The sequence below is a fragment of the Thermobia domestica genome, chromosome 13, assembly GCF_964235325.1.
Source record: "Thermobia domestica chromosome 13, izTheDome1.hap1.1, whole genome shotgun sequence".
Classification (NCBI taxonomy): Eukaryota; Metazoa; Arthropoda; class Insecta; order Zygentoma; family Lepismatidae; genus Thermobia; species Thermobia domestica.
This window is the reverse complement of record NC_137466.1, coordinates 161,224,362-161,237,339: the sequence shown is the minus strand read 5'-3', so window position 1 is coordinate 161,237,339 and position 12,978 is coordinate 161,224,362. Positions and strand designations below refer to the sequence as shown.

The window sequence follows — 12,978 nt, the reverse complement described above, 5'->3', positions numbered from 1 at the left end:
CACCGGAGGTGAACCCTCAACCACTGAGTCACCGCGCCCCTGTATATGACCATACTACAATATTGAAATAAAATATAGTGCTATAAACAACACTACATATGTTCTCAACGAAATCAGACTCGTACAACAGAAAGCAAAAATAAATAAATAAATAAATAAATAAATAAATAAATAAATAAATAAAAAGTAAAAGAAAAGAATTGCCATTCACAAAGTTTGTTTTTCGCAAATCGTCAGTAGTGTGGCTAATTTTAGACACGATCTGCTCGGGAGAGTAATGCTCCCGGAAGTACGTTTTTATTCGCGCGCTACTCTAGCCAGATGTTTTACGCGCTATCTTAGCCAGCTGTTTGAAGTTGGTCACAGAACTTATATCATGGTGGTCAAGGTGGAAAAAAACGAGCTCTGTGGGGCTTCTAACCCGTTCCTACTACTACTACTACTACTACTTCTACTACTAATTATCTGCACAAAAGTAAGTAAATCAGTTTTTTGAGTATTATTTTCATCTTATTTTAATAAAAGTGTTATGAAAATTAAAAAATATATTTAAAAAAAACTTTTGTTGGGTCGGGTTTGAACCCACGCCAAAAGCGATTTTCGATACTAGTACGTAGCGCTAGCATGCTCGGCCACGAGGACCGACAGCAGCAAACGTTAGATTTCTGGTATATGAATTCCACGTGGCAAGACATGGATAACGCCAACCAATCAGAACCATGTATTTCGTTCATACTTCCGGCGCAATCATTACGTTAATTCTTTTTAGACGGAAGCATTTATTGTAGCAGATGTGCTGAAAAATATCTCGTATAATATTCTATGGCATCAAAAGTATATGGTGCTTTTGCATGGTAGCATTTTGATAAGCATCTTGTGACGTAGCAAACAAATCACTGGAGAAGAGCGCAATTATGGGTCTGAAACTAGAAACAGAGATTTCAGTCGCTATATCTTCTAAAGCCCTTAGTCGGATATATTGATTATGATACCAAGGATTTTTAACTTTGTACAAACAAGGATCCTACTCATATTTTTCAATAAGCATAATAATAACATCCCTACTCCAACTCATTTTTCTTTACTACAATTCAATTTCCCACACAAAACAAAGAGCATGCATATTTGGCACAAAATCTTTCGCTTCCTTTTAACACACCATGGCGCTGCAATCGAACCAGAAATGCTGGGGAAAATGCTACGAAATAGAGCAAGTTCTATCTATAATAAATGCCATGGTATGGGAATTACACGGTAGGATATCGATGATACGATTTTTGCTACGAGAAATGCTACTATAAATGCTTCCATCTAAAACTACTTAATCTCATAAATTATTAGGAGGAAACAAATTAATTCTAGTTGCACAAATTTAATGCATAAATTTTAGCTAAATAAATTTTCCCAATCATTTTGTTTAGCAACTGACGGAAAATTATCTGCGAAACTTTTAACAAATTATCACTAAAGTCAGGGCCGTCCTTAAGCTGATTGGACCGATTGCTCCCAATCGGGCCCCGCGCCTAAGTCACTCCCCCCCCCCGTGCCGTCTACTCTATGCTCCAGTCTAATATACTCTCCAGTGTCGTTTTAACAGCATATTAATTCCCAGAGCAAACAAGAGTGTTGTGGTCCCTATAACTAAATTTTACTCCTAATACACGTAATTAATACATACCATTCTGCTCGCGGGCCCCCCGGCCTAGTGGCTATGGTACCATTAAGATAGCTCTGCTACTCTCGGTTGTCAAGTACACATAACAGCATATTGCATAGACTGCACCCATGGACTTCATAAGGGAGAGCATGGCCTCTCCCTAACAAGTAAATGGAAAGTTTGTATTAAGTTTCTTGGCATAAGCAAATATTTTCTGAGTTTAATGCTGTAGTAGTTTCTTTATTTTTACTTATCATTTTTAACGTTTACAAATTCTGCTGTAAAAATAGATATTATGTCCAGGGAGTATTCTGCACATTTCCAGCATCCCTAACACTCCCCCAAATTTCCTTACACACAATCCTGGGTGTAAAAATGTTGTTTTCGTTGAGTTTGTTTAAAAATGTATTTCGCTGAGTTTGTTTAAAAATGTATATCATTATTCTGGGTACGCACCCTCTTTTATTTTGAATAGAGATGAAAGGGCTCGGAAAAAAACCGGCTTTTTTGGAAAAAAAAATCGTTTTTTTTTTCTGCTTCGCTTTTTTGCTTGGGAAATTTTGGGCTTTTTTCAAAATTCTGCTTTAAATTGATAAAGCAGACTTTGGTTCGCTTCTCTATAACACAAAAAGTCATTTAATTAGTGGTTGATGCTGATAATAATATAAAACCTCGAAAATAAACTATGAATTTCGAAAAGATATTTCAAACAATTTTTCTTCAACATATTTACATTATGAATTCCACAGGATTAACAAATGTAAAAAATATAATAAGAATTTTTTAACCTCCTATATACAAAAGTAAGCAGAGTTGGCAAGAACCATGGTTGTTTTTGAAAATGCCAAAAACCCGTTTTTTGGTGGATGTTTAAACCAGGCTTTTTTGGTTTAATCCAGGCTTTTTTGATATAGATTTTTTGCTTTATGTATTTATATTACATATTCACAGAAATAAGTTTGTTTCGCCTTGGTGTTATTATGCAACAGCGGGGTTATGCCAGAAGAACTCCCATAAACTTAAAGAAGTCCGGTCAGTAAATTTCTTAAATTGAGAATCTCCCGCCCTAGCCATCGGGAAAATCCCGTCATTACTTGAAATGTAAGACAGTAACGGGAAAATCATGTTATTGCTTTGCATGTAAAATTTAAAGGTCAACGTATCATAATCAATACGCTAAAACTGAGGTATTAAATTACAAATTTAGTATGTAGATATCATTGAAAGTCCAATCCAAGCTAATGTTGGAAGCTACGTAGGCAATCGATAATTTTTGCAAATTTCTATCAATATATTTAAGCAATCTTGGCTTCTTTATAAAACAACAGGCATTTAGGCATGCAGAAATATACAGTTTGGTTTCGTTTCGCATGTTTAGGCTTAACATCCTTACGAAATACCGAGGTTATCAAGGAGAAGACTTTCGCTTAAACTGACATCCGAACCGCTACTTGGTTTACGCATGAAAGAAGGGTTGTGGTTCGACCGAGAATCGAACATGGGACACCTTGATTAAAAGGTGAAAGGGAAATAAAACTATTGCAGGTGGTTTGATATCTGCAAACGTCACCATGAAGTTCACACGATTCGCATTTTTCATTCTTTTTTTTTTTTTTTGGTTTAAACCAGTTATTTAAAAAAAATGTTGGTGTAAACCAGCTAACCCTAAAAGTAAACACTTCTTTTTTTTAAAAAAAAAATACACAAATAACTAGCAAAATAGTATGTAGTATTTTTACTTCAAAATATTCCATACCCTCTTTTTGAAACAAAATAAAATTAAAACATAAGAGAAATACTTAGATTTATATGATACACCTAAAGGCTGCACATCTAGAGCTTTTGGTTCTGTATATTCTTGAAATCTACAGTTAAGTTTTATATAACCACCATCACGGTTTACCCAATCCTCAAGTTTTCTGAATTTTTAACAAGAGGGATTCAACATATCATTACGAAACTCCCCCCCCCCTAAAAATAAAAGGACTACGGAATATATTTAAGCTAAGCTAAATACAACTGCACAACAAACATGACTGAGTGATTAGCTTTTGCGCTTCTATCGGTAAGTCTGGGATTCAACCAGCATTCGACCATTCTGACAAAACTTTTCTTCATTCCATCCGTGTACTGTGAGTTGGCCGACTTCCTTTCGTATTGTTTTTAAATTACCAGCAGTGATGGTTTTGCGAAGGTTAGGGGGGCGGTCTTTCGGACTGAAGCCCGGTCCCCAAAGTTACGGAATGTCTGCAACAAACGAAATATCTATTAGTTATGCCTTTACTCGTAAACTTTAAGCTTCCGTCAAATGAAAATTACGAATGTTTAGAAAAACTAAACATTAGTACGAAAATCCCTTCCCAAAATACTTTTCTAAATCCGCCACTGATTCTCAGTATAAAATGATTTTTAAGGTTGTATCCGGAAGATTATTGCTAAACATATAAACGGAACGAAATATTAGTTATGCCTGTACTCATAAACTTCAAGCACCTCCCAAATAAAATTAGGACTATTTAGGAAACGAAACAATCAGAAAAAACCCTCCTAAAGTACTTTTCTAAATTCACTACTGAATATTTGTATAAATTGGTATTCAAGGTTCTGTCCGGAAAATTATTGCTAAATCACTTCACAGCTACAGTATAACAGAAATGTGGAAGTACGGCTTGACAGATATATTGAAAAACGTACGCTTTGACGGATAAATAGAAAAACGGGCAAGTTTAACTTTTGCGCTAGAAGCTAGAGTACTAAAAGCTCTTAGAAATGAAACACGGATGACAAACTAAACTGATCTAGAGAAGAAAAAAGATGTCGATAACTCAAAAGTTAAAATAAAGTTAAATAGCCTCTAAAATTGCCCTCAAATACTACATTCTTCATGTTAGCTTTAATTCATAAAACATGTGCTCCATCCATCTTGATGGTGAATTTCAGAGCGAAATATCGCATTTAGGTCATGGAATTCTTATCTTATCTTTCTAATATACTATAAGAAAGCTATTTAGATAGAAAAATCATGAAAATGAAAAAAGCCAAAATTTCCAAAATTCTCGTTTTTTTCTCCAAAAAAGCCGGCTTTTTATGTGAAAAAAAACATCGATTCAAAAAAGCCGGCTTTTTTGCATCTCTAATTTTGAACACTCCACTAATAAGAGTTCTCGGCGTTCTTACTGATTCTGTCATGTGATACTGCCGTGATACCGAGATGGTATTATATAAATCAACCTCAGTGCGACTTTTTTGCATATCCTCCCTTCATGGGCATGCCAGCCGGGGGGGGGGGGGACGGGGACGCGTCCCCCCAGAAATTTTCTACGAGGGGATTGTCTCCCCGAGAAAATTGTATACCAGGAATTCTTCACCAAATATCTCGGCAAAAATGATGAAATACTGGAATGGGAACGTCGATTGTCAATTAATAATTCCTGAAATTGAAAGGAATTCCAGTTTCATTGAAGAAAATTCTGTAACAATTACCAGGGTATATAAATGAAGTACAGAAAGTAGCGACACTATATTAGCTACGTCGAAAACTACCATAAAGCGTGCACACATTCATTTGCAGCAAAAAGAAAATTTTGAAATATCTATATATTAAAATGCTACGTTTATATGTTTGTGGTCAGTTTATATGTTTGTGGCAAATTATTTTAACAATGATATCTCGGAAACTACAAGCTCTGGAAAGATGCTGTTTTCACTGATCGATTGCAAATTTTGTAAAGATTGTTGAGTTATAATTGATTTTTTTTAATTGACGTTATTTATTTATTACGTTTCTTAGGAGTACGCGGAAGCATTGACAATTTAAAACGTAAAACATCATATCTCAATTTAGTTTTACATCCCAACACCGCACATTTGTATACAAGGTTAGTATATCTCTCCGGCATTTGTTTCATGATGAAAAACGAATCATAACTATTTCTCCAGTGTAAAATGAATATTGATTGGAGTGTTTGGCCCAATGAACACCATATAGCCTAGCCTATCACTGACATTATAATTAATTGTGTGTATGAGCTAGTATCTTTATGAAAATAGTAGATTCTAATTGAAAGTACGCAATTCTTAATGTGTCTTTTCATTTTGAACAGCTACCGCTTTGTAAAAAAATTACCACTTGGTTCCAAGGCAAAAATATTTCGAATTTGACTTACGTTAGTACTTATCAAAAGTTTTATGATCAGTTTCAAATAATTCTGCCTTGAGATTTTATCTTGTCTTCCAAGAAAGCGGTAACTGCCAGGCCCGTATCCAGGGGGGTCTAGGGGGGCCGGGCTTCCTTAAATTTTTGCTGCCCCCCCTAAAATTTTCACGGTAGGCTTTGAAATTAACTATAATATGGTGATGAACTATGGTATGGTTGGATCGGGCCCCCTCTAACTTCAGCCGGGCCTCCCCCTAAATTTTTGGGCTGGCTACCGGCCTGGTAACTGCAAGGAAAAAAAATGTCGCTTTCTAAGTACTTCCCTCTACACTTATAGCATTACAAAGAGAAAAGAGAAAATGTTGATTTTTTTTTTTTTTTTTAAATATAATATACCGACTCTTGCTGTATCTGCTTCGTGTAAAAATACCACCATTATTGTGCCAACCTGGACCGATGGAAGACTTACAACACTGTTTAGCTTCGGAAATATAACTCAAAACCTGTCTAAAAGGACCTTTTTCTTCGTGTGCGGGTAACGTAGGCCTCTTTGCATATTCTTTCTAATGTATTGTTGAACTTCGTCAACTGGGCTGTGCTCAAGCGCGCCACTGTTTTTGAAAGGCATGTTTTGCAGCGTTTTTTCTCCAACCGTAACGTTATTTAGACAGCCGTGATTATTTGCGTTACTGTGAATCAGGGGCGGCTAAATATGCTATTCGAACTGTCATTGGTCGCTGGAAGTGTGACGTCACGCGGAAGAGAGGAAATCGCGTCTTCTGCTTTTAGCATATACTTTTTGTATACTCCGAGCATATTCTAACTTCATTTGATTGTTGAAACTATATAGAAACAAAAATATTACTAATTCTAACACTACAAATACGCAGGATAAATTGCTATATTATAATAAATTTATATTAATGTTATCATCCACTCATTATTATTGCTTTATGAATATTGATAGGAAATGTTAGTGATAATTCTAATGCAGCCCTCAGAAGTCACAGAACCCGGAACGCATTGATTGTTTTTCCTTGTACTGTGTTTCTTCAATGTTTGGGCTTTATTTTTTTTAGGTTGAGATTCCTCAAATAAATGTTCTTGTTTTTACATGTGTACTATATTTTGGATTTAGTTCGCGGAAAATGTGCCCAAACAAAATTCGTAAGCGCGAGTACCACGAGGCTAATAACTGCAAGTCTCATTAAAGGATCTGAACCAGAACCGACTAAGCACGAACCTGAATGAAGGATGTGAGCCCAAGCAAAAATGAGTACAAGCCCTACTAACGTTAGTGAGCTCGAGTCCCACTGAGTGTTGAAGTCTGAGCCCAAGTAAGCGCTTGCCCAAAAGAGATCAAGGAACCTAGTTAGTGCAAGCCTCATTGAAAGATACGAGCCCGGGGCCAAATAAGAACGAGCTTTAAACAGAATAATGAACACGAGCACACTAAAGGTAATGAACCCGAGCCCACATTAGTGAAAACCGCGCTGGTGCCAGTGAGCTCGAGTTATATTGATGGTAGTGAGATCGAGCCCAGCTGACAGAAGTGAGTCAACACGAGTGAGCACGAGTCCAATCCGAATTCAAGCGACTGCGTGACTGAAGGAGACTATAGAGCGCGAGTTCCAAGGAGCCTAGTGATTTCGAACCTCGTTAAAGAATGTGAGTCCTAGACCAAGAAAGCGCAAGCCTCAACGAGAATAAATAGCGCGAACACCACTGAAAATATGGAACCCAAGCCCACATTAATATACACTGGTGTCAGTGAGTTTGAGCCCCATTGATGAATGAGCTCGAGCTCAGTTGACGGAAGAGAGCACGCGTTAGTAAGCAGGAGTCTAATTAAGATTAGTGACCCCGAACCTAACTAATCGCGTGCTCGCTCGAAATAGATTAGGGTGCTCGATCTCCAAGGAGTCTAGTGACAGTGAGCCTCACTGAAGGATGTGAGACCGAGACCGAGTAAACGCGAGCCTCATTGAAGTATATCATCCCGAGCTTGAGTAAGAGCCAGCCTTAATGAGAATAGTGAACGCTTTCCCCACTGACAGTAATAAACTCATTGCAAGCCCCACTGACGTTATTGAGCACGAGGTCATTAATGGTAGTGACCCTTACTCTAGTTCAGATTAGTAAGCTCGAGTTTTATTGAGTATAGTGAGCCCAAGCCCAATAAACGTGTACCCCAATGAAATTAAAATGAAATGAAATGAACTCTTAAGTTTTACATCCCACGGTTATGCCGGTTAGGCTAAAGGAGACGGTGATTATGAGGAATGAAATGGTGGAATGAAGAAATGGGAGGAACCGGGAGAACCCCGAGAAACCCACGAGCATGGTGTTTGTCCACCACAAAGTCCACACAGAGCGAGCTGGGATCGAACCAGGGACCCCAAGCACCGGATGTGAACGTTCTACCACTGAGTCACCGCGCCTCCGCCCCCAATGAAATTAGTGAGCGCGAGCTCCCAGCAGTCTAGTGAGTGTGATCAGGGCCGGATTTATAGGGTGCGCCGGTACACATGCACCCCTTCGTTGTAAATATACATTATCTAAAATGAGAGGCTAGCAGTGAAAATAGCAACGCTTTCCGAAACTTTCTGAAATTATTTTTCCGTTTGGGGCTTAAGAGAAAGCAGAGCTTTGCAAAAGGAATACTGTCGATTTTCTGAAGGTTGAAGGAAAAGGATTCACCAAGCAAAACAATATAACATTTGTCAAGTAGGACAGAAAACATGCGACCTTCTTTAAAATAACCGCCGTCCCCCGTTCTATGTATCAGCGTTGTCAAGGGTAAAGAATATTGTCACATGTCACTTTGAAGAGTTTCAGTGTGATTGGTTAGTTTGGTAATTATTGGTGCACCCTGCTCAGAAAATCCTGGATCCCGCCCTGAGTGTGATCCTTATTGGAGGATTAGTCCTAGCCCAAGTGAGCACGAGCCTCAACGGAAATAAGAACTCAAGCCCCATTGAAGGTAACGAACACGAATCCATAAGTTGCACATGTAACCATTTTAAACGTTAAAGCGAATATTTAAATAAGAATAAACGCAATGAACACTACATGTTGGCATACAGAAAACCTAGTTTTGAGCGAGCATTACTGGCGGAAAAGAGAGCAGCCAATCAGGTTTGTCTCGATTATTTTTTTGGCTTCACCGAGTAATGGGGACAAAATAGGCAAATCCTCTTTTCTAACATTTTTGCTCGTCCTACATGATCTGCATCCATGACTTAAATTTCTTTCAAGTTCTTGAACTTCATATGTTTGAAAAATAAATTATTTTCTCGTAGCCTTTTACTTCTGTTCGTTCTTAACAATTCCATGCCAATTCGTTATATGCAGAGAAGAAATTGCATGAGGCCGGAACTTTTTTACTTACAGGCAGCTTATGAAGTTCGTGTTGTAAGTCTGTCTCATAATCTTTCGGTAATAAATGAATAGAATAAATATTAACATTGTTTACATCGATTCTGTCTGCGCGTTTACACCGACAAACTCACTGTCGTTGTACCAACAACATTTTAGGGAAAGGGTGCTATGTTATACATGTAGTCTTCCTTTTTCAATTCGGACATTGAGCAACAATAAAGTTATTTTCATTCATTTTTGTCTCAATAATTATCCATTCTTTATAAATTTCACGCATCGACACCGCTTACTGTATTTCCTACAATGTGTTTGTTTCGTGCTCTCTTCCACCTGACGTCACGTCGCGCAAGAATTCTGGGTATTTTTTCTCTCGATAGCAGAAAATGTGCTACCTGTAATACTCTATATACATTGACTGTGAATATAACGTTACTGTGGTATACTGTGTATATATACTGTGAAGTTTTTCATCTCTTGTTTCTGTTTAGTGTTGTTTTATTGTTTGAAATGGATCAATTTGTCATAAGAAAAAGAAAAAAAGACAGCACATGGGTCAAAGTAGTGCCATTGTTGAAGAAAAGAAGAGAAAAATTAATTCAAATGATAGTTCAGCTGATGAATAACAACCTGAAACTGACAATGGAAATTCAAATCTTGTATCGGTCACAATCACCGTGAGTGTCCATAGAAGAAACCTCTCAATCTCCACGTCTAGCAAGTGGTTCAGATTTTCCCCACCCTTCGAACCCTTCAATTAGACTTTAGTGTTACCTACAAATTTTCCACAAAAAGTCTCTGAAAGATCGAACATTGAAATTTGTGCCAACTTGGTTCCTTCCGTGGCTGCACGTCGATCCAAACAAAACGTTATTTTCTGTTTTTACTGTATGGACATCTTAAGAATTTTTTAAAAAGTTCTTACTAAAACCATTGAAAACGCTTTGTCTACTGTAGGATTTTGCAACTGGAAGAAGGCTAAAGAGAAATTAAGTATACACGAAACTTAAGTATACACGAATGCCATAAACTGGCTGTATTGCGCTACACGCAGAGAAAAAAAAAAACCAATAGAAAACCGGAAAAACAGAAGAATTTTAGATGAACAACTGAAAGCCAGGAAATTCCTGAAAAAAATGTAATCTCAAGTATACGTTATCTTACAAGACAAGGACTCGCATTTAGAGGACATGACTCCCGGTTCAGGAATTTATTTCAGTTGATGAGCCTTTGCTCTGAAGATTTTCCACAATTGAAGAGCCGGATAAAGGGAAACACGAAGAGATGTAATTTCATGGATGTTAAAATCCAGAACGAAATCTCGAAACCATAGGCGAAGAAATTGCTTTTCACATATGTAACACAATCAAATCTCAAAAACCTCCTCTGTTCTCTATCGTATCTGATGGTTCCTGTGATGAGAATGGCAAACAATTAAGTATTTGTGCCAGTTGAGTTGATGAAGATCTCTGTTCTCATGAAAGTTTTCTTGTGTTCTACAGTATATCAAAAAACTACTGGTGAGTTTATAGCTTCAGTTATTCTGGATGAGATGGTGAGACTCCAGCTTTCCATTGCTCAACTCAATGGCCAAGTTTATGATGGCTCTGGAATTAGTGTTCCATCTATTATGTGTAAACAGCAACTTCTTGCCTTGTACGTACATTGTGGATCTCACAGTACTAACCTTGTGATTAAGGGTGCCTATAGTGCGTCAGAAGTAGTGAGAAACTCTTTGTAGTGGATGCATGAACTATGAGTACTGTTCTCGCAGTCACTTTCAGTGAGGTCACGATTTTCTGTTCTAATCGAGGGTAATGCTGGTGGTCTCGTCTTAAACATTATAAACATTAAATCCTTGTGTCCCACTAGGTGAATTTGTAGACAGTCTTATAACGGGAATTGTTTAACATCATGTAGACATTCTCTCTACGTTGGAAAAGATGAAAACTGACGGAATTGTCAACACATCTTCAGGATCAGCAGCTGGGCTTTTTCATCTTTTTGAAGAAGGATCTACGTTTCTTGGGCTCATATGGCTATATATAATATCAGAGGTTGGAGCTTTTTAACAGGACACTTAAAGACCCACTTTCAGTGTCAAAATGGGAAACAGCACAAATCATAAATGAAAACATGAGCTTGAATAATATGCTTAGTCACTGATCATAAGTTCATTGTACTGACATGAAACCTACAAAATAATATCATCGCCCTGGAAATTCCATTAATTACACAAGTGTCCAAAACTTAAGCATAATGACTGTTCGAGTACATAGGGGACGAAGAACGTCAAGAAGGCACACCAAATGGAACCACCGTACCAACGATCGGCTACACGAACACGGAACAGGTCAAATTGGAAAGAAAACGTGCTATAAGGGGTCACAAAACACAAACTCACAACGTGATACCATAATAGACATATCACAAAAACACTGTGAGACGCACTAGCGGCATCGAAAACATGTTAATATGGGATATGCCTGTCTGAAAGCGACGTACCATGGTCAAGATCAGGTTGTTGAAGAGCTCTTAGGGTAGCTGATTCCACTCCTCACGAAGAGCAGTACAGAACTCATGACATGTCCTGGGGGCGGCTGGCGGATTGCAACACGTCTTCCTTAGTGCGTTCCACGCATGTTCAATTGGGTTGAAGTCCGGAGAACGCGCTGGTTGCTCGATACGTTAGATGTATTCCGTCTCCAGTCATTCTTCCACTAGTTTGGCCCTATGGGGACGAGGATTGTCATCCATGAGCAGAAACTGTGAGCCCACTGCTTCCCTGAAAAGCCACAGATGGGCATGCGGAACCTCGTCTCTGTACCTCTGACAATTGATAGACCCAGCATCGAAGATGTGCAGGTCAGTACGACCATTCATCATAATGCCTGCCCAGACCAGTACTCCACTACCACCATATCGATGCCGTTCCACAATGTTCGTGGGATGTAAGCAAGTTCCCTGTTCGCGACAGATCAGAGTGCGATGGAAATCGCTCTGGGAACTGTATCGGGATTCATCAATGTAGAGGTATAGTACGCGGCTCCATTCGTTCGGTGTCCATTAGTAATGTTCCCGACATCACTGTAAATGGGATCTTTTGTGTACCTGCATCAGTCGAACACATATTGCTGATCGTCGGGCATACAGACCACTGGCACTCAGTCTCCGGTACACAGTTTGGCGTGATACTCGCACCCCTGAGGCGGCTGCAAGCTCCGCTGACAATTGTCTTGCAAGCAGGGTCCGGTTCCAACGCGCAGTTATGGTTAAGTAACGATCCTGTTGTGGAGTTGTAAACCGTGGACGTCCACCACCAGGCCTACGGCGGCATTCTCCGGTGTCGCAAAACTGTTTCCACAACCTAGACACGACACTTTGTGGCACATTGATGGCTCGTGCTATTGCTGTCTGTGTGTCACCTTTTTCCAAGCGCCCAATGATTCGACCTTTGCTAAATGCATCCAACTGACGTCTTTGTGACATATATAATTAATATCTTGCTACATTTAACTCAGCAGTACCTTCCGCTCACTACAACACTGCACTCACTGCACACACGGAAGGCGCCTTCTTCGCATCCAAGCACTAGTTTTCGATTTTTCCCTATAGAGGGCCTGGCGAACGTTTGCCATAGCCGGTTCAATGCTTCTCACAAGCATCCCACGCCACCCACCAAACTTCTGTGCTCGCGATGACCTTCCTTCCTTTTACATACAACTTCTTGCATTATGTTTAAGTTTTGGACACGTGTGTATAATAAATATTGTCAGCAGTACCATAA

The 12,978-nt window shown here is 38.7% G+C and overlaps 1 protein-coding gene across 1 annotated transcript; it reads right to left on the bottom strand.

Moving 5' to 3' along the window:
• Positions 1–12,275: 12,275 nt before the first annotated feature.
• Positions 12,276–12,680, bottom strand: LOC145667835 (uncharacterized). Its single transcript, XM_081735267.1, has one exon. It carries the CDS (start codon positions 12,678–12,680, stop codon positions 12,276–12,278), a length of 405 nt encoding a protein of 134 aa, XP_081591393.1.
• Positions 12,681–12,978: the final 298 nt, after the last annotated feature.

What these genes read in the sequence shown, in the direction of transcription:
- LOC145667835 (XM_081735267.1), bottom strand. Translation starts at nt 12,680, where the DNA reads ATGTCACAAAGACGTCAGTTGGATGCATTTAGCAAAGGTCGAATCATT.